At 32.6% G+C, this 27056-nt stretch overlaps 2 protein-coding genes across 3 annotated transcripts; one reads left to right on the top strand and one right to left on the bottom strand.

Moving 5' to 3' along the window:
- Nucleotides 1-1962: 1962 nt before the first annotated feature.
- Nucleotides 1963-4522, top strand: LOC131612794 (probable protein disulfide-isomerase A6). Of its 2 annotated transcripts, none has more exons than XM_058884541.1 (11): nucleotides 1963-2144; nucleotides 2264-2348; nucleotides 2606-2703; nucleotides 2801-2856; nucleotides 3102-3219; nucleotides 3317-3344; nucleotides 3449-3540; nucleotides 3614-3770; nucleotides 3855-3950; nucleotides 4116-4169; nucleotides 4295-4522. In XM_058884541.1, the coding sequence occupies exons 1-11, from the start codon at nucleotides 1987-1989 to the stop codon at nucleotides 4358-4360; spliced, it is 1008 nt and encodes a 335-aa protein (XP_058740524.1). In that variant the 5' UTR covers nucleotides 1963-1986; the 3' UTR covers nucleotides 4361-4522. The 2 variants fall into 2 exon arrangements, with proteins under 2 accessions (XP_058740524.1, XP_058740523.1); XM_058884540.1 differs by having other exon boundaries at nucleotides 3855-3979; nucleotides 4070-4169.
- Nucleotides 4523-8752: 4230 nt separating this feature from the next.
- Nucleotides 8753-13520, bottom strand: LOC131610524 (uncharacterized). Its single transcript, XM_058882488.1, has 6 exons — nucleotides 13171-13520; nucleotides 12882-12996; nucleotides 12297-12355; nucleotides 10447-12192; nucleotides 10195-10339; nucleotides 8753-9931 (listed from the first exon to the last, which is right to left on the bottom strand). The coding sequence occupies exons 2-6, from the start codon at nucleotides 12976-12978 to the stop codon at nucleotides 9243-9245; spliced, it is 2736 nt and encodes a 911-aa protein (XP_058738471.1). The 5' UTR covers nucleotides 12979-12996; nucleotides 13171-13520; the 3' UTR covers nucleotides 8753-9242.
- Between the last annotated feature and the right edge of the window lie 13536 nt (nucleotides 13521-27056).

The raw sequence follows: 27056 nt of genomic DNA, 5'->3' as shown, positions 1-27056 counted from the left end.
TCTATAGCAATCCAAACCCCAAACACAAAGCAAATATCTAAGATAACAATCGACAAAGATTTGTAAAGTAGATTAAATATAACACAATGGGCGATAAATACACATGAGGTCAAAGTAAATACATATACAAAACCAAACAAATCGAGAACACACAAAGAGAAAGAGAAATGAACCGGAAATCTCACGGATTGTCGGCTCCGATCGATGATCAATCCACCTCGGATCATCCGTATGCAAGCTTCATATATAGTTATTTTCAAGCTCTCTCTACCAAAAAATGGTTGGTGATGGATTGGGAATAAGAAAACCCCAAAACATACCCTAAAAATATGTTTTTCCCTATTTATTCACTTTCCAAACCGCCCAGATCACACTTAGCGTGCTACACCAGAAAATCAACTTTTTATTTTAACCATAACTTGAGAATCGTAACTCCGATTTGCATCCAGTTTGAAGTGTTGGAAAACTTATTCAATGCTTTATCTAAAAATGAGTAATTATCAATGAAATATATGATTTCCTCTTCTTTGATTTGAGCCTTATCCGTCGATGAATTGCTCAAAATCGCGCGCTTGAAGCAGTGTCTTCGACACTTTATTGCTCATGCTCCAAATACGCATCAATACCTACAAAATGAATATAAAACTAGAAAACGCTACATAAATGAATAAAAAACGCAAAGAATACGTAATATGTATAAATATAACAAAAATGTACGTATTCACGCCGAAGTTGAGGAAAAAGAGACGATAATTGTCGCAAAACTATATACAAAAATAACTATAATTTGGCACTTTTCAGTCGTATTCCATGATGGAGTCACCTAAGCGATATAATTCATCCCTCTTGGTGGTGGCACTGTTTGATCTATATTGTAAGGTGGCATGGCATCCATTGTGTTATCTGCGTAAGTCGACACGCTATTTTGAAGGTTTGCCATAATTGGTAATGACATGCCATAAGGGTATTCTTTGTTACCCGTCTGCATTGAAAAACCCCAAGAAAATGGTAACCCGGGTTCTCCCAAAATAGGTCTTGTAACCATGGAGTTAAAAGGGAGACTCCCTGGTTGTTGTGGGGGTATCACCCCCTGTGATGGCGTCGACAATATTGCCGTTGTCAACGCTGCAGGTGCAATTGTTCTAACAGAAGTTAAAAGGACCGCATCTCCAGTCGATGATCCGATCGGGGGTTCCACTATATTTTGAGGTTAGTTTTGTGGGTTAGAAGCAGGGTTATCCATGATTGGATTTGTCATTTTAGGCAGAGATTTTCCACTTCTTAAATGCATGCATACACAAATACTGAGAACATTTTATGAATGAAGAACAATTTACAAAGGGAATATGCAATGATAAAAAGATTTTTTTGAAAGTTTAGCACAAAATGGCCCCACTGGACGTGCCAATTTATTTACCGTAAATTTTAGTAAACAAGCGCTAATCTTTAAAAAGAGTTACTTGCAGGATCGACTGATTTTATTTGATTGTTCTAATTGAAAGTGAAAGGAAATTATTAAATGTTGATGATTTATCGGTATAATTAAATAAAGTCTATGGTGGACACTCAACAATATTATCTCACCCAATGCATTTAAATTTAAAAGTTAACGGAAGAGATTAAATTGTCTAACTGAATTGTTTTTAAGGGACTAAAATGTAGTGATTATTAGATAATTGAGCAAAGTAAAACATTAAATTAAGTTTAGTAAGCAAAGATGTATTAACCCATATCGTTTCCAGCATCACATTCTCTAAAATATAATTTTATTCCCATTCTCTAATGATTTGAAACCAACATTTTATTTGGAACCGAAAAGAAGAAAATACACGAGAGAAACAAATCCAACAGAAAAGAAAGAAAACACATTGCAGAAATAGTAACATTTATAATACGAACGATCCATTGGAGCATTCATTCATACACATCATTCACACTCCTCTAACCGTTTTTTCATTTTCATTTGGAAACAAAACTAACCTAACAATGTGGAGTTCTACAATGATATTGGTTATTGCATCACTGATTCTGCAATTTCTAATCTCAACCGCTTCAGCCAACGACGTCGTTGTCCTCACAGATGACACCTTCGAGAAAGAGGTTGGCAATGATCGTGCTGTTCTCGTCAAGTTTTATGCTCCTTGGTAAAACATTTCATCTCATAGTCATAACACATTTTTCATTATTGAATCAAATCGCATACGATTTTGTATTGATGCTAAGGTCTGATTCAAATGCGAATTGTGTTCTTTTTTTATGTTAGGTGTGGACATTGTAAGAAGCTTGCGCCGGAGTATGAAAAACTGGCAGCAAGTTTTAAGAAAATCAATACCATTTTGATTGGGAAGGTTAGTTAATTAATGTCTCTGATGAGATTTACCTAAATGTTCCGCTTAGGTTTATATGTAGGACCGACGTTTCTGAGGTGTGTGATGGGTCTGACATGTGTCAGTGTTTGAAATTAATATTATTGTAATACGTGTGATTATGTTTAATTTATTTATATTTTAAAATTGACGTGTCTGTGTTGTGTACGATGTTCGAGTGTGTCTGTGTGTTGGTGTTTCATGTATATTCTTATCGACCATGATTAATATTTTTGTAGGTTGATTGTGATGAGCAAAAAATCATTTGCACTAAGTTTAAAGTTTATGGTTACCCATCAATTCTGTGGTTTCCCAAGGGATCACTAACACCAAAGAAGTTAGCACTTTGTTCATTTTCTTTCCTTTCTAATATTTCTTTTTACAATAGAAAATGTGACAAAATTTCATGTTCTTAACAATAATGTATTCTGTAGGTTTGAAGGCGCGCGTACCGCCGAAGCTCTTGCTGGTTTTGTAAACATGGAAGCAGGTATTTATGTGAATAGTTTCTTTTCTACTCATTGAATTACACATTTGAGTGAATGTTCTGAATACTTAGCAGTATAACCTAACCATCTCATGTTGTTTTTCAATTTTATTCATGTCTTACAGAACGTTGCTATTACAGTATATGTTGCCTTGGTAGTTAATCGTCTATCATGTTCTTCATAGTATTTTGAATGTTTTTAAACTTCATTCCGTCGATATTTTTTTAGCATAGTATTGTTAATGTAGGTACCAACGTGAAGATAATTTCTCTTCCATCTAGTGTGGTAGTTCTCTCCCCTGATAACTTTGATAAGATTGTCTTAGATGAAACAAAAGATGTTCTAGTGGAGTTCTATGCACCATGGTATGTATAGAATAATGCGATCTTCCGAAACTTTATGATATGGTGTTTATTTCTTCATTTTCAATATTATATTCTTGACAAATTCATTATTGTTTAGGTGTGGTCATTGCAAGGCTCTTGCTTATGTAAGGATATTCTCTTGTCTAAGACTTCTACATAATTTGGTAATTTTTACTTGCTTATGATTATGTCAAGGTTGATCCTAATACTGGTTTTACTATTTATTTAGACTTATGAAAAGGTTGCCGCGGTATTCAGGTTGGAGGAAGAAGTAGTTATAGCTAATATCGACGCTGACGAATACAAGGATTTGGCTGAGAAGTGAGTGTTGTAACATATTTTCATTTGTCTTCTGATTAAGCCATGTTAAAACTAAAAAATCAAAATAATACAGGTATGGTGTTACTTCCTATCCCACATTGAAGTTCTTCCCAAAGAACAATAAAACTGGCGAAGATTATGCTGGTGGTCATGAATTGGACGATTTCGTAGCGTTCTTTAATGAGAAATGTGGCACGAACCGTGATGAACAGGGTCAACTTACTTCTAAAGTTAGTTTAAAAAACATGTTTAGTATCAAAAGATATTAGAATCATATACTTGATAGCTAAATGGATTAAGCATTCTTGCTTTAGGCTGGTATAGTAGCATCTCTAGATGACTTGGTGAAGGAGTTTGTGATAGCCGACGACGATGAAAAGAAGATTCTCTTTTCCCAACTTGAAGAGGAAGTTAATATGCTTAAGGGTTCTGCTGCAAGGTTTGAATGATATCATCAGATATCCTTTTTTGTTCTGGTTTGGTAAAGTATTATAATTTGAATTGTTTATTTTGTTTTGTTTTGTTTCAGACATGGCAAGCTCTACTTAAAACTTATGAAGAGCAATATGGAAAAGGGTGAAGATTACGTGAAGAACGAGATTCAACGTCTCGAGGGCATGCTTCGGAAGGTAATTTATTAATGACAGTAAAGTTTTTTAAAACATGAAGTATTTCAAAACTTTTAAGGCTATTATTTTGTATGGTAATTTGCATAACTTGTCTGAGCACATTTGAAAATTTTCTTATGATGCAGTCAATAAGTGCACCAAAGGCAGATGAATTTACACTCAAGAAGAATATCTTATCTACCTTTATTTGATCTTATGGTGATAGAATAGTCATTGCTTTTATCATGAGTGTATAGGTGTTATCACCCAAGTTTTGTTTATGATGTGGCCTCTAAATATGTAGTTTTTTACACACATTTTTTCATTATTTATGTACCAAACTGTAAAATTTAAAGCAAGTGATGGACTTTCATTTGAGAAATGGTATAATAAGTCTTATATTAGAATGACTTCAGGTTTAGGATAAAGTTTGGACATTATTAATTGTAGTCATTTCTTGCATTTTTCTATCATTGAGCTGTTTTTGTTTCATAAATACTTTCAAGTTCATTATTAATTGTAGTCATTTCTTGCATATTCTTACATTATCACCAATGATTTCATTGAGCTGTTTTTGTTTCAAGAAGTCCAATTTGGAATGTTTAATTGCCTCTATTCCTTTGATTGTGACTTTTATTGGTGAGGCTACAATTACAATCTCCCATGTACAAAAAGCTATATATTTTCAACATTTATGTATATGAAGAACTAACTATATTTTCAAAGGTTTAAACACTATGTAGATGATTGTAAAAGAAAAACTTGTTGCAAGAAGCAAAGGCAACACATACAATGACGCACACATGGCTCAGAATGAGAGTGATTCAAACTATAACCCCATTCTTATAATGACAACAATAAATAATGAACTTGAAAGTATTTATGACTAGTAATGGACATGTTGTTCAAATCACATGACAACTCATCAAAAACGGGTTGTCAGTTTTGAGGATTCAATATAAATGCATATAAGACTTGTTGATAAAAGAAAAACTCCACCTCAAGGAGTTGTTGATATTCTAATCAAATGCAAACAAGAAAATCAAGCACTCATCATAGGAAAGTTGTATGTTTCAAGCATGGAGAGTAAATTGTTTAACGAGTCAATTTCTTGAGAAAGGGTTTGTCATGCACCTTAAAAACAGTCGGATGGAGGTCTTTGATGCACATTAGAAGACAATTTGGAGAGACTATTCCTCATTAGTGACAACATCCTTCACTTTCCACTCCTTTCTAGTTTTAATCCTTACATGATTAGTCCTAAGTTGAGGAGACTGTTTGGGATACCTATACAGTCTTTAGCAGAATGATTTTAAGTGACCATACTTTTCACAGTAAATACACTTCTAAGGCTGGAGCTTGGCTCTGGTATGAGTTTCCTGAGATCTGGCAGGACGTTGTAATATTTGGTCAGACATTATGCTTTTATCCTTCACTTCAGCAGGTATAAATCTCATCACATGGGTTTTCTTTTTATTTTTTAAAGATTGATAATTAATCCTTATACCACTAGCTCTTCTACCTCGTTCTACATCTTGAAGAATTACATCCAACACATCAGACTCATTGTTCAACATCCTTATGGACTTGGTCATATTTTCAAGCTTTGATGTTAACAAGGTCACTTCATCCTGGAGATCATAGATATCAGCTAAGCATTCTTCTTTTTCAGTCTACAGTTGAGCTATGATTTCCTTTTGTTTTTCTTCTTGTTGACGAGACTCTTCACTTTTGTTGCACAATTCTTTGTAAGAGGCAGTCATTTCATCATAAGACATTTCTTCAACACAGAACTCTTCATCAGAATCCCACCTTACAGTTAAGGCAGTTACAAGTTTAGCAGATTCATTCTCAGTTTCACTTTCAGATGTATCATCATCTGACCAAGAAATAGACAACTCCTTATGTTGTCTCTCGAGATATGTAGGACACTGTGCTCTAATGTGCCCAAAGCCTTCACGTTAATGACACTGAATTTCTTTGCTTTGATTGGGCTTCTCTTCAGTTCTAGTTTTTCTCTGAAAGTCATAGTTATTTCTAGTGTCAAGTGAGATGTTATTGGCATTAGGTCTTAAATTCCTGCCAATTCTCTTCAATACTTTGTTGAATTGCCTCCTAAATAATATAATGACATTTGACATTCCTTCATCAGTGTCCATGTCACATTGTCCCTCTTCATCTTCAGTGTTGGATAAAAATTATATGCCCTTGTTCTTCTTTTCAGATTTGTCACTAATAGCCGATTCAAATGTTTGAATTGACCCAACAAGTTCATTCACTCTCATGCTGCTGATGTCTTGAGCTTCTTCAATGGATGTTACCTTCATGTCAAATCTCTTAGGTAGAGATATGGGAATTTTTCTGACCAGTTTTTCTTCTGACATCTTCTCTCCCAAGGCACTAGATTAATTTTCTATTTCAAGAATATTCATGTGAAAGGCATGAATTCTCTCATCATCTTTCATCTTTAGATTCTCAAGTTTGGTAGTGAGAAGCTGAAGTCTAGACATCTTCGCTTTAGATGTGCCTTCATGAGTGGTTCTGAGAATTTCCCAAGCATATTTGACCACAGTATAAGTGTTTATTAACCTGAATATTTTCTTGTTAACTCCATTGAATGGGGTATTCAAAGCTTTGGAGTTTTCAAGAGCAAGTTCATCTTCTTCCTTAGACCAGTCCTCTTTTGCCTTTTCAGATGTGTTCTCATCTTTGTCCTTCACCACAGGGTGTTCTCAACCTTTGATAGTAGCTTTCCATGTTTTGCTATCCATAGATTTTAGAAAAGCCATCATATGTGCCTTCTAGTAGTCATAGTTGATTCCATCCAAAACATGTGGTCTGTTAGTATTTCCTTATTCCTTTTCCATAGTATCAGAAAATATCTTCCCTAGAGCTCACCCAAAACTGAACGGGATTCCTGCTCTGATGCCTATTGAAAATCTAGTACATAAATACCAGATGTCGAACCAGATGTCACGACACTGATATTATATCGGTCACAACAACACTAATAATTATGCAGATAGAATAAGTTGCTGAAAGTAAATAACACAAGTAATTGTTAAACCAATTTGGTGCAACATCACCTACTCTGGGGGCATCCAAGACAGGAAGGAAATCTACTAAAACATTATTAGTTTGAAGCCTAAATAAACAACCTCTGGTTTACAATCTTCTCACCTAATCACATCCGTGCTATTTCTATGTAAGACACTCTTAGATATGAGACCCATATCACTTCCCTTCAATCACACAACAGTGACAACAATAATGACAATAAAAAATAGAAGACACGCTTCCAAGACACACAATCCACTCTTGCTTGAAATCTTATGAGTAATTGACAAATTACAACGTAAACTCAGTCCAACTCTAATGTCAAGATCATAATAGAGTGGCTCACAATGAACAAACTAAAGCCCTAATTTCTCAATCGCACGACTTAGTTACCATATTAGGTTTAGGTTGTTCTTTTAAATAGACTCCCATGAGCATGAGCTTCGGTTTCTTCATTCAAATATCCAAAGTAGCAGCTGCAAACCTTCTGCATAATCTTCTCCTTAAAATAAGGAACAAACATCACATGTTTCCTAAAATGTCTCAACATCCTATTTTAGAAAACAAGTATACAGCGGGAAAGAAACACTTGTTCCAAACTAAATCCTTCTTGTAATACAAAAATATGAGAGATAAAATATCAAAGAATCTCTCATTAAAATAAATCAAACCTTCCAAAAAGTAAAACCTAAACCTGCATTGATGTATAGTATAACATGTCACGACATCATGCGTAACATTTGTCTGCAGTGATGTCTGACCAGCATGTCAAGACATCTTGCTGTGATACATGTTTTACCAAAATTAATGCTAACCATAAAATCACAGAACTAACAGTATAAGCTATCAAATATGTAAAATCTATCTATTTCATAACCTAAAACTCAACTTCTACACATTTATACATAAATTTAATAAAGTTTGCATGCTTGTTGTTGCTTGAAGTTGGATGTTTGATCTTGCTTGAATGTGATATGAGGAAGTTTGAGAAAATGGAATTTGAGAGAGTTTGAGAAAATGGGGTTTGAGAGAGTTTTAGGAAGTGAAGAAGGTGAAGGGCTTCTGACGCGTTTTTGAACAAAGAGCGTCCGAGAATGGATCTATGTAAGGTTTACGAAGATGTATCTCCAGAATAATTGTGAGTTAGGACCTAATTCATACTTGCACTGAATTTTTGTGTCCAAAAAAGTATCTACAGCACGTAAGATATAAGTAAATGTATTTCCATATCATTTTTTTCATTGATTTAGAGTCTGATTCAGAAATGTATTAAATTTTGATGTGTGTGAAACTTAAGAGGATTATTGTATTTTCATGATGTCTACAAGTAAAACATAAGGTGCATTAAGCTACTCCCTAAATAAATAAATGTCACATTTTTTCCCTTGCCAATTACTATCCAGCTAGGTTTAGGCAGTTTTAATATTAGTCTTGTTGTACCTAGATGTGATCATTCATCATTGGAAGAAGAAAACGAAAGTACATTTGAAAAAGACAAATAAGCAAATAAGCAACAGTGATGTGATAAAGACTACGCAGAGCTGAAAGAAGAAAATAATGTTAGAAACCACATGGCGTGTTGTTAATGTCAACTGCACATAATTATCTCATATGAGACTCATTAACATCGTGGATGAAACAACAAGACACATTCTGTTACATAATAATACAACAGAGGAGCCATGTGCTCAGCATTTCCCTTTGGTCTACCCATCTTGTCATTTTCAATTGGTCTCACCCTCCCATCCAAACCACATCAACCAAAAAACTCCAAATAGACGCCATAAGTTGTTTTTCTGACCATTCAATATCAGATATTCATTTAAAGTCAGAACAAAACTCTGTATGAATTGACATAACACAAGAATTGTTAGCACTCGGCGTAATTTGAACATGAAACTGAGTAGATGTTATTATGTTATGTTCTACTGCTGAGTTTTTTTTCAGAATTTCAATTAATGGTATTAACAACTTTACTTCATAATCATTACATACTACAATTTATAATTTTAAAAAATGGAATCTACCAATGGTTAGCTAAAGAACCAACAAATCAGAAACCAATTCATCAATCAAAGATTCTAGTATGTCCTCTTCAACCTCTAACCCTTCTTCAAATGCTTCAATTTCAAAGTCAAGCCATTTCCCATATCCATTACTCATGTCATTGCTCAAAAGTTCATCTGCCATAACATCTTCCATGTTCCTAAAACTCAACATCTCTTTGTACAATTCTTCTGCCAACATGTTCTTCCTCTGAGTCGTCGATGTCATCCATCTAGGCCTTGATTTGCAAGTTCCAACAAAAGCTTTTTCACATCTCAACTCTAAGCATTCACTCACATAGTCGAATAAAACCTTCCTTTCAAGCTTAGAGTACTCTTCCTCTCCACAATATGTTGTTGTTCCGGTACTATGATTCTCCAACAGATCGAAGAGATTTGGCATTATGACAGTGCTAGTTCGACCCATGATGAATTCTTCTGCCAGAAACTCTGCATTGCTGAGTATGTTATGTACATAATCAAGTTCCATAATGCCTGATCTTTTAAAATCTACCATGTTCGGTATTCTGATTATTTGTGTGACAGACATGTTGCGCACGGTAGATACGGAAGAGCTTTGCTCTGACGAAGTCACTTCATTTTCAAATGATTCAGACCCGTTGTTTATCTGGGAAATATTAGATACTTCTTCATCTTGCATGGAAGAATAAACCGTGCTGCCTGAAAACAGGAGAAACTGATTGGCAAAATACGATTTTTATTTTTACTTATGCTACGAAAAAGCAACAAATTTCTCAGAATTTTGTTTACACCAAACATTGATGAACAATCTAATGTGTTAGCAAGTTTGTAAGTGTAACACACATGTAACAACATAAAGGATATTAAACAACTGATATTTGAAAAATAAATAAAAGACTAATGAGATTTTGCTTTGAGCTCTAAGCAAATAAGGCTCATCGGAAGGGAAAGATGAACATTACCGTATGTACTGTCTTCACTATCCATGTAACTTTCACTGACAGAAGGAGCTTGAAAGTTTGTATCCGCGTTGGAATGTTGACAACCTAGATCATTTCCACTTTCATTGTTGCTGCTATACCTAGGATCTTCCCTTAATTCCAATGTCTGTACAAGTGATTGAGTACGAAGCAAGCAAAATGCTAAATCAATAAGTACTACTTGAGATGAAGACCGATACAGATGAAGCTGAAAATGTTTATGAAAATATATACCTGCAGTTGCTGATTCATGTTAAGCGCTGGCTCATCACTTGAATAAAATCGATAGCTATGCATTCTATTAAGTTCATCACTGAACATTTCATCCTGTTCCTTAGCTGTGGTGTTTACCATACTGGATGTTTTATCTTGCAAACTAGATTTCAAACCAGTAGAAGGCTCTTCCGAGGCTAGGGTACATTGAGGCAAGTTAAGTCTCGATGTTAACTCTTGCAGCTTTTGCTCCAACAGAACACTCAATGCATCACTATCTATCATATGTGTCGGAGATAGTGATAATTTTTTGGGATGAAGATTATCACTATGCCCAAGAGAGTCGACACCAAATCTAGTTCTGGTTTCCGTCACTTGGTCAGAAGAGGATAGTGTCTCCACCGTGTTTTTCCTCAAGGGAGAAGTAAATGTAAATGAAATAACATCACTGCTTTCATTCATGTTAAATGCATTCTGAGCAACACTTCCATCAGTTGTAAAATTGCATTTTATGGACTTGCTTTCGCAATCATTTCTTGCATGATCAGGACTTCTTGCCTCGTGAACACTTCTGCTGTTATACTTTTTCTTTTGGGAAACACTTTGTGATTTGGACGGGGGAAACTCCTTTCGGTTATCAGTTGCCCTAGAGCTTGACCTTTTAGGCGGAAGATTGACATTTGTAGCACCCTTGTTTGTTGCCTTTCTGATTCCAGTAGAACTTTCAGAAGAAGAACCTCGTGTTGTTGGCTTGTTTGAATCTATTTTCGAGGCTGATTTACCTTTAGAAATCATGCTGTTTTGCTTTTGATCATTCTGTACCAGCACATTGCTATTACGTTTTGCATTTGTTTTCTGCGGCAACGCTCGGTTTACAATTGATTTCTGGTTCCTTGTGGGCTGGTTTGACTTTATATCATTCTGTTCTTTCTGCCTCATATATTTCCTATTTCCATTTGAAACCAATGTATCTCGGCTTTGAGCATTGGTTTTTGATGCCATTGCAAGAGAACCTGATTTTCCTTTACTTGTTAAATGACACGAACTTCGTTTTTCAGAATCTCTTGAACCCTTGAATGCCGATGTAGACTTGTACAGATTAGAGCTCCTCTCACTAGGTTTGTAATTTGAAGGGTTGGTATTGTTCTGATCCGCTAGCTTTCCGGGTGCATATTGTGCAGCTTCCAATCTCTCTTTCAAATCAAGAATTCTTATGGGAACAGATGAAGACCCGGATGATAGCATTCGATTCCTCGTATATGGCTGAGGGCTTCCATCAATTATTTTGGCAGCCGCCTCCATTATGTGAGCTGCATTCTTCGACGGCAGAAAACCATTACTCTTGATGGGAGACAATAATCTATTGTGAGTAACGGGAATGGGTTTAGCCGACTTTGGAGGCAACATTTCAGTTTGAAATCTCTTCATTGGCCGGTTTTCCATTTTACGTGCCTTTGATTCCATGGCATCCCAAGAAGACTTCTCCAGCTTAAGTGGTGTGTTTAAGTAGTCGGCGCGACGGAAGTCATCTGTGAAACGAAGATCACCCGCATTATAACGAGAACCTCCATGAGAGTTGGAGCTGTAAAATGAAGCGCCGGAAAGCTCACCGACTTCTGAAGTCGGCAACGAATCCAAACCCATGAGTCTTGCTACTAACCCAGGGGCTTTACTACCACACCCTTCATCACTACAACCTGATACGGCGCAGTTAAAATCACTACTTGCAATATCACTCGGACTTGCTCCATTCTCATCCCCCTTTATCTAAAAAAAATATAATCACCAAACCGAAAAATAAATCAAACAAAAACTATATGAAAATTCCAACAACAAAAAAATACAGCAAAAAGTGGGGAAAAAATTCACACCCTATAGAACTGCGAGTCTGGCAAATTCTCTAGATTTTCCTTTCCATGCTTTGAAACCTCTGCAGTAGATGTAACAGAAACCTTTAGAATAGGCATATCAAACTCAGGCATTTGAAGAACAATATTAAGGGTCTGTTTGGATAAAAGCCTAAGTAAATACCTATCATTAAGTGTATCTTTGGTTTTGCGGCGAAAAAAATTGATTATGATTTCTGAATAAAAGTGAGTTAAAGGAAAAGTGATTTATGTTTGGATAAATTCTTACAAAAAATAAATTTCATAGTAAAAATCACGTTTAGGCTCAAGCTACAAATTCTAGCTTCAAATATAATCAATTATGGAATGCAGAATCAATTCTACTCGAGACTCAAGTTAAACAATTTGTTATAAACTATAAAGTATAAACTATAAATTATTTTCATAAGCTATTCTAGAGAGGTGATAGAAAGAAGAAGAAAACTGAAAAGGGCTTATGGATAAACTCAAATTAGTCAATCCAAACAATTCCTAAATAGATGAACATGACAAGAAAGCAATAACAACAAAAAGGAACATGAAAGAGAAACATGACATGAATGACATTACCAGGTAAGGTTGGATTGTTCCAAACAAGCTTCTTCCGAGATTTGGCATTCCAATCAAACAAACTAAGGAAACTTCCCTTGGAACGTTTTTTCTCCATCTCAAAATCCCTCCTTTCCTATCACAATAAAACAAAAAAAACATCACTTTACAACACTAAGAGTGAAAAAAAAAAAACATTTTTTCACAACCAAATTCTCCCAACTCAAAAACCCAAATCTCAAATCTACAAATCAATTTCAACAAAACTAACACAATACAGAATATTCAACAGAGAGATTCAAGATCTTACCCGAAACGAGAAAACCCTTAACTCAGAAGCCCAAGAGTCTTACTTGTTGACGAGGATAACCCTTTGCGACATTTTTATGAATCAGACCAAAGAAACACCCATTATCCAATGTACAGAATTTAAGGATATTATTATTATAATTGTTCCGTAAATCGAAACAAGAGTAAAAATTTATGGGAAATTTGAAAAGGGTTAGAAAGACAAATACATAAGCCTTTGTTTTTGTGCTCATTTACTCTCTCCACGAAAATGGTCAAAGCGAAGAGATCTGGAGAGAGAGAGAGAGAGAGAGAGAGAGAGAGGTGACGGTGTCACTTGCGTCTTGTGAAGTGAGTGAGTGAGAATTCAAGTGTTTGATTTTTTGGGCTCAAATATCAAACCAAATAAATGAATATCAACGGTGCACCCTACGGTTTTTTTCATAATTCTTATACTAATTAAATTTAAATAAATAAAATCAATAATTTAATTTAATTTTTTATATATTGATTACAAAAAATATATTTTACAATTTAATATCATAGTCTCGGAATGTTAGATTTATAACTTTGTTTATAATGGCGTGGTTAAACAATAAAAGAAGTTATGAAAACAAAATTATAAGAGGTTAAAGGTAGTGGTATTGTCAATGTAAATTTTTTTACACACTCAGTATATCACAATTTTTAAAAATAAATATTTTATATTTGATTTAAGGAAAAAAGTCAAATGTTTATAAAAATTAACGGTTTAGATTTTACTGACAGTGTAAAACTGCTTTACACTGTCAGTGCATTTCTATTAAATCCAAATTATAATTTCAAAGCCATATAAAATTCAATTATTAAGTTATTATAAGTTTAACAATTTGATTATTTAAACTTTTAATTCATCTATAGTTTAAATAATTTTAAAATAAATAACATTATTAGCAAAATATTGATTGTATATTTCAATATAACTTTATAATAATTAAAGTATATATAATTTTGAAGTTATTTAAAATTATAAATAAATTAATAAAGTTTAAATAATTGAATTTTTAAACAGATAATACTTTAAGTTCTTATCATTAATATTTCATTTTAAAATATTCACTTAAAATATACTCCCTCCGTTTTTTATTATAAGTCATTTTAGACATTTCACACAGATTAAGAAAAATAATAATTGTTGTATGAAAATGAGAAATTATGAAGGTTTTTACAAAATTATTCTTCATTAATGACATATGGAAGATAAATTTATATAATTGAAAGGAGAGAGAATAATAAATATTTAAGGATATAATAGGAAAAATAGCATTAATTATTCATTGAAATTGTAAAACGACTTATATTTAAATACAATTTTTTTTCAAAACGACTTATAATAAAAACGGAGGAGTATAACATAAAAATTGTATAGTGATATATAATTAAATTGCACAAAATTAAGAGTTAAATCAAATACATTCATACTGTATTAAGTAATTTTTTAATCAAAGTAGTGATTTCCCTATATAAAAACAAATATTCTTGTGTGGCTATAGCCACACACCACGCTCCCATCTAAATCCGTCCATAGTTTAAACTATCTCAAATTACAAACTCTCTCAGTTTTGATATAAGAAATTTGTCTATAATTTATCTAATGTTTTGTTTTGATTAAAAAAAGAAAAAATTGAAGGAAAGAAAATAAGAGGAGTGATTGTTTTTTTTTTTTTTTGAATTAAAAGGAATTTTATTAATTCAAAAACAGGTAATACAAGCGACCCTCAAAAGGTCCAGCAAATCCAACAAAACAAATCTAGACTAAGAAACTAAGTCATAAGCCTATCAATATACTTTCGAAGATGATTGTCTTTCCAACCTCTGTATATAATACTATCAATAATCTTATTAATAGCATTAAATCTATCTTGAGTATCAAAAATGGTGGCATTACGAAGTTGCCAGATGCCGTAAACCGCCTCAGTGAAAACAAGTTTCAGCATCTTAGCCTTCCAACCCTTCTTCTTCGTACTATAATAATCCAATTCTTTTCAAACTCCCAACTTTGAGGAACATGGTTGAACTCAGCCCAACTCAGAATGTGGCACCAAATCTCTCGAGTGATCTTGCAATGGAAGAAAATATGATGCAGTGTCTCAGGTTCTTAATCACACAGACTACACATTGAGTCCTGTATAAAGCCAAATCTACAAAGTCTGTCCTTTGTTGGAAGAAGAGTGATTGTTGAATGAATGAAAGTAATAAAAAAATAAATGGAAAGTGAAGTGATTTTTAAAATGAAGGGAAAGATAAGTATGTATTTATTATATATTATAAATACTTTTATATAAAAATTGTTAATATTTTAAATAATACATGTACCAATAATATATATATATATATATATATATATATATATATATATATATATATATATATATATATATATATATATATATATATATATATATATATATATATATATGATTATTATAATATATAATGTAAGTAAGTTTTTTTTTTTAATAAATAATTTGAATCTAGCGGATTTCGAAACTGAGACTTTAAGAGGAGCACAGGTGAGGATACAAGCGTTTTACCGCTAGATCACACTTAATGTAAATAATGATTGAAGCTTATAAAAATTAAATGAAATTATAATAAAAATGACTTGAAAAGAATTTAAAAAAAAAATTAATCACGTGTGTAAATTATCTAAAGTAATGGTAGTTTTGTCTTTTCAATATATCCTATTTTTGTCAATTTTCTTCGCATTTGTGAATGAAAAGTGTTTGAATTGTGGGACCTACTTGACCTATTTTTCCTTCCTCTCTAATAGAGGTTCCAAATTGTGGATGATACAAATATCATAAAACTCTTTAGCTCCTCCCAAGATTCCTCTTCCACATACTCTAGCCATGGTTTAAATATGGTTGAGCTTCTCCGCGTTGTGTTGTCACTCCTTGAACATCCTCAGCAATATTAGTTATTGGTTCATTACCTATTGTGAGGTTTGTAATCCTGAGTTAAAACAATTTCTTAGTTAGTGTGGTTACAATGAATGAAAAGAAAAACATTATATGCATGGTGGTGCTATGGAAAATATACATGAATGTTTTTAGGATAGCCACAATGATAAATATTACAGTGCCTTAAAGCGGTTAGAGTGGAGGGATTTTGACTCTTTAACATGGAGTATCATCTGCAATCCACAATATCAAATATATGATAGAGTACAAAACTATTTTTATAAGTGAACTTAATTATATATTTAAACTACCTTTATAATTAAACTTAATTTATATATTTTAAGAACAGTATAATGATGATGCAACTGTAATGTGAACATGGTGTACTAAAATGGTCCATTGAAATAAAAAAATTATTTTCCAAAATTAAATATTAAATGAAAAATGAAATACATTTGAAAAATTTCACAACAAGTAAAATGTATTAACATAGAATTATAACTTAAAATGGATAAAAGCAATACACATACTCGCATCTAATTGTCTCCGATGAACGACTTAATTTAGGTACTCGGGCTGCAATTGGTCTCAATATATCAAGTGATTTTGAAACAAAGAAATATAATTTTGGCAGGCAAATCGTAAAGTTATTTTGAAAATTATATATATATATATATATATATATATATATATATTGATCGTACCTGATCAGAAGAATCGTCACGGGCTGCTCGGAACTGGGTCTTCGAGGAGTGAGAAGGGGGGTGTACCTGCAAGGTACTCCGATGTCAAAGTAAGAAAACGAGCAAAGGAGTACAAGTACAAGCTAAGAGTTAGAAAGAAGTGAATACCTGACCCTCTAGTGAAAGAGGGTATTTATAGCCCCCAGCGCTATGCCATGATCTCGCCATTTGGGTTGGATGCCCATGCCCAATTAGGAGACTGCCAGGTTTCCTGGACGGAAATATCGGAGGTGCGTGAGTGCCCTCTGTCCTGGTTAACCGCTCCGAAGTCTAAGGGAGACGCGGTCTTTTAGGGACCACGTGGGCTCCGCATTATTCGGGGGGTTGGATGTGAAAAGAGCCCTACGAGGAGCAGGGTCCTCGGGGGAGAGGGAGCTCGCGGAGAGCAGGGTCCTCAGCAGAGAGGATGCTCGCGGGGAGCGTCCTTGCCGGGCGTCAGACAGTCCACGAGAAGCATTATGTCGAGCATAGTGGGGACGAGCATTCCATTCCCAATTATGGGGCACAGAGGGATTTGGGCCTCTAAGGCTAAGTGGGCCGAAAATAGATTGAGCCTAATCTTGGCCCAGTCTAGAATATATATATATATATATATATATATATATATATATATATATATATATATATATATATATATATATATATATATATATATATATATATATATATATATATATATATATATATATACACACACTCACACACTAGCATCTTGGTTCAAACATATGATTCATACATGACCTAAAAATAGAAAAATGTATGAGAACTTAAATGAATACTTCAAAGAAACCGCAATCTTTAGTAATACCTTTTTTAATTGAAGATTTTATAGGAGTACTATCTAGTCTTTTAACTGTATGGGATACCATTTGATAAGTGTTAAATTATAGTTATTTTTGTATATAGTTTGTGGCACTTATCGCCTCTTTTTTCTCAACTTGTGCGTGAATTCACACGTTTTAGTTAGATTTGTACATATTGTGTATAATTTGTGTTTTTGATTCATTTATGTACCGTTTGACCATTTATCATTTATTTTATAGGTATTGATGCATGTTTGAAGCATTGAGTAATAAGAGCCAAAGACAAAGCTTCATGCGTGAAAATTTTAAAGAAAATAAGAGTTGCAGACGAGGCTAAGCGCTCAAAGAGTGGGCTTAGCGTGCCCTGGAGCTAAAAAATCAATTTATGGAAAGAGATTTTGGGGCTAAGCGCCAAAATCTAGGGCTAAGCGTGTTGTGGGCTAAGCCCCAAGTTTGGGGCTAAGCCCGGTCTGCGTTTCTCAGGTTTTTTATAAATAGATCAAATCAAATTTCTAGGGCATGGTTTTGGGGATTTTTTTTCCAACTCAATCCATTTCATTCCTTAGTAGATTAGCTTAGAAAACAACAATGGGTCTTACATTTGGTTGATCGGAGGTAGATTCTTCATCAATCGAAGCTGACAACCCGCGAGATGTTCGTTTTATCTCTCTTTCTCTTTGTGTATTTCTCTTGTGTTGGGTTTGTTTGTATATTTTCTCTGAACATATGTATATTTATCACTCATGATATTGTATAAAACTTGCTCATGTTGTTGTATAAATCATTATTGTTGTCTTCCTTGATCTTTTTGTATTTATGTTTGGATTTGTGTTGCTATAGAGATATACCTCACAAATTCTGATTAGGGATAAACTTCTGTTAGATTATAGAGATATATTTAGAGCTGACAATCACTCGTGTATCGAAGATTAATGCCTCCGTGTTTTTGTTGCGTGCGAGAGATCGCCGACGCGGGAATGTGGATGTTCTCTCAACTTTGCGTTAGAGATAACCTTAGTTGTGATTTGTCTCGTAGGTGTTTCAGAAATGAACACTGATGTGAGAGATACATGATGATATGAGTATTATCTGTTAAGTGCAATTGATCTATAGGTTTAAGTTTGTGACGAGTAGTGTATATTCATGCCTGATAAGTTATTCTCTCCGAATAATATATTTACTTTCCCGTTTATACGTTTTATTTTTATTTCATTTTAACCCAAGCTTAGAAACGTATAGACTATTGAACGACATTTGATCCCTCACATTGATCCCTATGGATACGATAAAACCCAGTATACTTTCAATCTTTTGCTTTTCGCTTTACTGCAGTCAACAAAATGGCACCGTTGCAGGAGATTGGTGTTTTGATATTGAATTGCATCGCAATAGTTTCTATAGTTTTGAACTTTGTATATATCGTATATATTGTATATGTTCACTTGTATATGTTTACTTGTATATGTTTACATATGAGTATACGTTGTTTGGTGAATGTTGGCTAAACAAGTTAAAATTGGAACAGTTCTTAAATTCAAATCTTCATTTCTCAACTTGCGTATCCAACAATCACCTATTTTATATTTTAGTATGTTTATAGTTGTGTTTGTTTTCATACTTGTATATATGTGTTAATTAATGTTTGTGTATATATTTGTATATTTGCGTTTCTTTTATGTTCGTACAAGAGTTGTATATATTTGTAACTGTAATGTTTGTTAAGTGTTTAGTTAGGAAACTTTCTTTAGGTTTGCGCGGCAAGAAATCACCATGGCATGACGAGAGGAAGTTACTATCCGGGTACAATAAAGACGCCGAGCTAACAACATTAAACAAATACTTATTGGGAGGTACCCCAATGGTTTTTCATTTTATACAGTTTCACATTCATTAGTGTAGCTAATAAAATGCAAGAGTGAGTTGGAAGATTGAGCTGTGAAATAATTTGGAAAAAACCATGTTGCAGGCAGCCCCCTTAGCGTGCTCTGTGCGCGCTTAGCACGGTTAGCTGCACATAGAAAAATTCCTCTTCTTCTTTTCCACTATTGGTCCATTATTTTACTTATGTTGTATTTGTTAGCATTCTTTTTAGTAATTTTAATAATGATTGTTTGTTGTTTAGACTCCAATTTTGGTCCGTTAAATTGAAGATTTTTGAGGTGATTTTCCAAGTTTAAGTGTTTCAACTTGAGGATGTATGGTAATGATGTTTTTGAAGCTGTATCATTTAAGGTACTCGTTTATATCTCTTTCTATAGCATAACATGCTTAGGAAATTTTTGTTTTTACAATTTCCATGTCATTGATTCTTTTGCATTACTTGTTTTTGATTAAATCACTTTACTTCCTACCCCAAAATATGAGGAAGTTTTCCATTGTTTATATATGCCGGAGGCCACAGTCTTTGTTTTAACTTGATTTTATTATATTTAATCTTTTATTTGTGTTGATTGTATGAAAGCATGAAAATGATCAAGATATTTGTTTCATTTTGAGCATAACCACCATAGTCAAATAGTCAATTCACCATGTAAGTGATTTGTTAACCCCTTTGAGCTTTTTGTCAATATCCATGTTTCATTAGAACTTGATGCTTGTATATGAGTATTTAGTGCTCCTTTTTTGCATGGATTTTGATATTTGTTTTCTTGAACCCTCAACCATGATTTTTGGTTTGAATTTTTACATTGCCTTAGAAAGTAGGGAATACTCACACTTTGATGTCGGTTGAATTCAAGTTAGAGAAAAAAATGTTGCTTGCTCATGGGTTTGTTTCTATGAGGTTGAGAAAAAATAAAAGAAAAAATGTGAAAAAGAAAAGAATAGAAAAATAAAGAAAAAAGAGAAAAGTTTTGAAAAAGAAGAAAAAAAGTATCAAATAATTGTGCAAATAAGTAATATGATTGGTGTGACAACTTGGGAAAGTAGAAGAAGTTTGATTATGATTTTATTGTTTGAAACATTTTGGATTGATCACTCCCTTAGGTTTAGGCAAGTTTTTGTCTCGATTAGCTTTAGAAATTGCCCCTTGTTTGTTTATCAAGCCATATTATAACCTTGAAAAGTCCTTGTGATTCTTGCTTTTGTATTTTCAATATGATTTTTGGATGAATGCATAATTTAGTCTTTTATTTGCAAGATTGTTGGATGAGTGTCAAAGTCCATCACTTTTGTGTGTTTTTCATCCCTCGATGAATTTTTGATTCATGATTGAGCATGTATTATTTTAGATTGTTTGGTATGATTTTTGTACTTAGGATTCCTTTCGCTTACATGTTGTCGTTGTAGGATTTTGGTAAGTATTACTTTGTGCATTTTTGTGTAAACCATATATTTGTTTTTGTTTTTCGAAACTTGTTGATTCATGATTTTTGGTAATGACTTTTGTTTCTTTAGTTTTGTTTACCATTGTTTAAGGGTAAATAATGTTTCAAGTTGGGGAGAGTTTGATAAGTGTCAAATTGTAGTTATTTTTTAATATAGTTTGTAGCACTGATCGCCTCTTTTTCCTCAACTTGTGCGTGAATTCACGCGTTTTAGTTAGATTTGTACATATTGTGTATAATTTGTGTCTTTGATTCATTTATGTACCGTTTGACCATTTTTCAATAATTTTTTTTTTTAAAAATACTTTTCAATAATTTTATAGGTATTGATGCATGGTTGAAACATTGAGTAATAAAGGCTAAAGGAAAAGCTTTAAGCGTGAACAATTTGAAGAAAATAAGAGTTGCAGATGGGGCTAAGCACACACATAGCGGGCTTAGCATACCCTGGAGCTGAAAAATCAATTTCTGGACAGTTATTTAGGGCTAAGCGCGCTGCAGGCTAAGCCCGGTCTACGTTTTTCGATTTTTTTTATAAATATATCAAATCAGATTTTTAGGACATGGTTTTGGAGATTTTTGCTCCAAACTCCATCCATTTCATTCCTAGGTAGATTAGCTTAGAAAACAACACTGAATTTTGCATTTGGATGATCAGAGGTAGATTCTTCATAAATTGGAGCTGACAACTCGTGAGATGTTCGATTTATCTCTCTTCCTCTTTGTGTATTTCTCCTGTATTGGATTTGTTTGTATATTTTCTCTGAACATATGTATATTTATCACTCATGGTGTTGTATAAAACTTTCTTTATAAATCATTATTGTTATCTTCCTTGATCTTTTTGTATTTATGTTTGGATTTGTGTTGCTATAGAGATATACCTCACAAATTCTTATTAGGGATGGACTTCTGTTTATTTTTGGATTATAGAGATAAATTGACAGTTGACAATCACTTGTATATTGAAGCTTAATGCTTCCGTGTTTTTGTTGCTTGTGAAAGATCGCCGACGCTAAGATACAAATGTTCTCGCAACTTTGCGTTAGAGATAACATTGGTTGTGATTTGTCTCGTAGATGATTCAGAAATGGACAGTGATGTGAGAGATATATGATGATAATGACGAGTATTATAGGTTGAGTGCAATTGATTTATAGGTTTAAGTTTGTGACGAGTAGTGTATATTCATGCTTGATAAGTTATTCTCTCTGAAGAATGTATTTATTTTCCTATTTATACCTTTTATTTTTATTTCTTTTTAACCCAAGCTTAGAAACATAGAGACTATTGAGTGATATTTGATCCCTCAAACTAATCCCTGTGGATACAATAAAACTCGGAATACTTCCAATCTTTTGCTTGCTGCTTTACCGCAATCATCAGCATTTAAAGAAAATAGTAATTGGAATACATAAGTACTCCTCATCATGGACTTCGAATGCAACACCGTGAGACACATCATGTAATCTTGAGGCTAAAAATCCAACATAAACTGAAGTAAGAAAGGACTATGGTGTGAACTGTGAAGTTGTTAGTGTTGCAATGCAGTTGGAACACTCTGTTTAATTATAATAATACACCATGAAGTGATACTCGTTTGTCATAATTCATGTTTTTCATATATATATATATATATATATATATATATATATATATATATATATATATATATATATATATATATATATATATATAAGCGAAAAATGAATGCATAAAATTTCATTACTACAATATACAATTTTTGTTGATTCAAACTCACTAACCTACATAACCCACATAATCAAATACCTGGTCAAATTTTTTTGCATTGAAAGTTATAAAATAGCTTTAATGATGCAGAATTGTGGTTCTTACTTGTAACGGAGCTACAAAATTATGCAATGTTCTTGACTCATTTTTCACCAGCTTCAGTCTTCCTTTTCTTCTGAAGCTACATTCTTCTTATTTAATGGAACACATTTTTAGACTTGATTAGATTCAAAATAAAAATAGATGCATGTCACATATTGATTTAAATTCCATAGTTACTTACGGTATATGAAAGATGAGCACGAGAAATACAAACGGTTGTGAGGACGGGTGGATATCTAGACACGAAGGTGCCACGAAGGAGGTTTCGAACAAAGTAGAAGTAGAGAAAAAAGTGTGAACAGAGGGAGGATGAGAATGAAGTGTAAGCAGAGCAAGGTCGAGAACAAGGGAAGGTTGCAAACTGAGGGAGGCATAGAGATAAAGAGATAGGGTTTTGTGAAGGGAGCGGAGAAAAAAGTGGAATCTGAGTTATTCTCCCTTTCAAAAATTTCTTTAAAAAATTAATAATTGAAGGATTAGTGGAATAAAATATAGTGATGGTAAGAAAAGTGGAAATTAATTCTTCAATTTTAGGGGGTCTTCTAACCCATTGAAATTAAACTAACAGCTACACAACATTTTCTTTATTTTACAAATTTGAAGGGGTTTGATAAAACCTCCCTAAACTAACCCTGCAATTAAGCGTATTTTTTGTAGTGACAATTAGTGACAATTAGGTTAACCAAAGACCTTGAAAGATATCTGAGAATCTTTACTTGGAGTGAGGATCTTAACAATCGGAAAATTTTCATTATTGCTTGGAGCATAATTTGTTTTCTCTATTATAGAAGATGGCTTTGATATTAGATCTCTCTCAAAGCTAAATGATGCTTGAAACTTTGCTGAGAATTGATGCATTTAAATAACCATTGGGTTGTGTGTCTTATGAGTAGAGTGTTGAGAGGTAATAATTTTATTGGTTATCATATTTTCTATTTTATTATAAGTAGTCTTAAATCCAAATTCAAAACTTAATTAAGATTATTAGTTGACTGATTTACAATGGTAACAAAATATACTTTTAACTTCATGGTTAGAGTGGTAGTCCATTGATTTATTTATTCAGCATCCCTCAACATCTTCACTAGAATCTTCATTCCATTGTGAATGATTACATTATTAACTCTCAATGACACATACATATTGAATTGCATGTAGTCTTATAGCTTGATAAATTAGAATTTAATACTAATTAACATTATCTTTCTTTCTCGTGCGATTTCACTCATGATTGTTAGTTACTCTGTAACTTGACTTGACATTTTTTGAAATTCTTTCTCACATGCATGTATTGACGATCTAGGAAATTTGTTATTCTTTTAAACTACTATTTAAATAAGTCAACCATATAAGTCTTGTGGAGTCTATTCATTCCATTTTTTTAAGCTCATTAAAAGTCTAAAAATACAAAAATAATGAAATGCTACAATCTTAGAGGATGAATGAGCTTTATTTTGAAATTATCAGTAAATAAGTGCGGGGGTGCTAAATTTGTAAATTTATTCTAAATATATGAAAATATATTGTATGTAAAATTTGGATAAAAAAGATATAAAGAAAATAAAATAATAAAGAAAAAATATAGTAGGAGAAAATATGTGAAAGTGAAGGAATGATAATTGACAAATGTCTTAGAAACAAATTGTCTCTCACACAATTAGGTATCAAGGACAGATTGGTAAGATTTGGCATGATAACTGACAGAAAATATAATCTGTGCAATGAGGCAGATGAAACTCTTGGTCATCTATTATTTGAATGCAGGTGTTCAAAGGCTAAGGAATGGTCTGCAGAGCTAGATTGGGTTTTAAGGTTAAGCACGAGGAAAGGTTGGAAATCCAATCTGCTGAAGCTCACAGTAATAGAAACGGTTTATGGTATATTGAATTATAGGAATGAAATGATTTTTGGAAAGAATACTCACATAATTACTAGTATAAGTATTAATGAAGGGATTATAGAAATTATAATGTATAGAGGTTGGGGATCCAAAAAGCTGAGAAAACACATAGTTTTTTTTGATGGTGTAGGTTTTGTTAGTCGGTTGAGAAGGTTGGATCGTTGATCACCTTTGTACTTGAACAGTTTTTTGAATTAATAAAATATCCTTGATTAAAAAAAAAGTCTCTCACACTTAATTTATAATTTATTTCCATTACTCTTTTATCTTATTTAATTTTATAGTTTAGTTCTTCTTATGATCATTTCACCTTGACCCTTGCAAAGTTTCAACCTTAATAAATATCTTCTCACTTATATGTGCATATGTTTCAAGTATGAATGTTAGAGGTTTGTCAAGGCTATGGTATTGCAAATTTTTATTATGTGTTTTGAGTGTAAGCATAACTTAAATATTTGAGTGATTGAGAGCACTTTATTTATATCTTGTAAGTATTCTATCACTTTTGATGTATTCTTTAATTGATTATTCTCTTATTCACTTTAAATTTCATATGATATTACTCAATATTTCCGAACTCATTGAAGTTTATGATGTAAACCTCTTTGCAACTTTACAATCTTAAGTTTTTGTGGAATTGAATTATGATTTTTTTACACACTTTTATAACATTCTACTTAATTGTTTTGAGTAATTCTCATGCATAATACTTGTATTTTACCTTGTTTGCAAACTTAGGATCTTAATTGAACCTAGTGAATTTACTAGGTAATTTTTCGAAATTAATCTCATATTTACCCTATCTAACAATACTTGTCATATCTTGAGTTGTATTTATCTAATTAGAACATGTGACTATCCATTAGAGAGCTAAGAAACATGACTACAACTCTTATCTGGCACCCAAATCTCAATTTAGACATATTGGTAGTAAAACATGTCAATATCTAAAGGAGTACACTTGAGTGCAGGTTGAGTCACTTATTTGTAATAGAATAAGCATCTCATAATCTTAATTTTATAAAACCTTAGGTTATAAACAAGACAATTGTAGAAGACGAAATCCTACCTTAAATTTTTTAAGTTTATTTTCATTATAGTAAGTGTATAATGCAAGGCTTAAAACCCTAGATCGATTTGTTTATTACAACTTGATTTTTAAAATATTAAGGTTTTGTTTTTAATATTTATTCTATTTTTTCTTTCAAATCCGTTGTATTGGAAATTCAATCCTGATTATTGATTAATAATTAACATTCAAGTTTGTTTTTAATTTAGGGTCATGCTAACTTGTGCCCTAAGGGCACATGTTAAGTATACTATAATTAGAAAAAATTAAATGCAACTAAATGTAATAAAGTCATATTTAAAGTTTCAACATATTGAAATGCATGTGTTTTAAGGAAATATTTCTATAAATAATTTATTAACCTGTGCCCTTGGGGCACATGTTAGCTTTTCCCTTCAATTTAAGCAGTATTTAATTTTAATTCAAATAGGGTTTGTTAGAATCTATAATGTTAGTAGTAGGTTTTAAATGATTATGTTTTCTTTACTAGTGCTAAGCAAGAATCACAAGCGGTATGTAATGGTTGTTCAATTTAAATTTGTATAAGGCTAATCATATTGGTTGATCGATTAGGTTTACACTCAATCATTAATAGAATCAACAACTAATTATCTTTAAAAAATTTGATATATCCCACAACAATCGCCAAAGTCAAGAAATTAGTTGTCCTAATTCAGTTGTTTTTCTTTTTTCAATCATACAAATTTTATCTTAAATCTTAATGTCAAACCATCGATATTTATTCCATAGCGTGTGAACTAGAAAATGAAACGTTTTACAAAAGAAGGAACACACATTTTAAGAAAGGTCACATCAAGCTCCGACCAGAACAATAACATCAATAATCCAAAATACTATGAGATTAATCACAATAGAGCATTCTCCCACTATTTCCAATAAAATGTAATTACTATTAAAGATGCATTTATTGTCATTTTGTTACCGGAAAAGGTCACAAATTATGTCCATATATATTCTAGTTTAAGGATTCATCATGAGAAAATATTAATCATAAATCACAAGTATTTATATAAAATGAAACATTACTAATTCAAAAAGGGGTAAATAATTCTACATAAAGAAAGACATGAAAGTTTAGCGACATTAAAATAAACATAATTAATTAGTTCTGATAAATTTGTGTGTGGAGAATCAATCATATCTCTAAACAATGGATAAAGATATAAAAGATTATAATGATGAATATCAAATCCCATTCATGCATTTTTTGCACATATACAAATCCATTTAAAACTTGTTTACCATCTTGA

The sequence above is a fragment of the Vicia villosa genome, linkage group LG6, assembly GCF_029867415.1.
Source record: "Vicia villosa cultivar HV-30 ecotype Madison, WI linkage group LG6, Vvil1.0, whole genome shotgun sequence".
Classification (NCBI taxonomy): Eukaryota; Viridiplantae; Streptophyta; class Magnoliopsida; order Fabales; family Fabaceae; genus Vicia; species Vicia villosa.
This window is presented reverse-complemented; position numbering and strand designations above follow the sequence as displayed.

Bases quoted from the DNA above. Each gene is read 5' to 3' on its own strand.
- LOC131612794 (XM_058884540.1), top strand. From the start codon at position 1,987: ATGTGGAGTTCTACAATGATATTGGTTATTGCATCACTGATTCTGCAA. The intron at 2,857-3,101 runs GTATTTATGTGA...TTGTTAATGTAG, and splicing joins TTTTGTAAACATGGAAGCAG to GTACCAACGTGAAGATAATT. The intron at 3,771-3,854 runs GTTAGTTTAAAA...TTCTTGCTTTAG, and splicing joins AGGGTCAACTTACTTCTAAA to GCTGGTATAGTAGCATCTCT.
- LOC131610524 (XM_058882488.1), bottom strand. From the start codon at position 12,978: ATGGAGAAAAAACGTTCCAAGGGAAGTTTCCTTAGTTTGTTTGATTGG. The intron at 12,193-12,296 runs GTGTGAATTTTT...TATTTTTTTTAG, and splicing joins CAGACTCGCAGTTCTATAGG to ATAAAGGGGGATGAGAATGG. The intron at 9,932-10,194 runs GTAATGTTCATC...TCCTGTTTTCAG, and splicing joins TAGTGAAGACAGTACATACG to GCAGCACGGTTTATTCTTCC.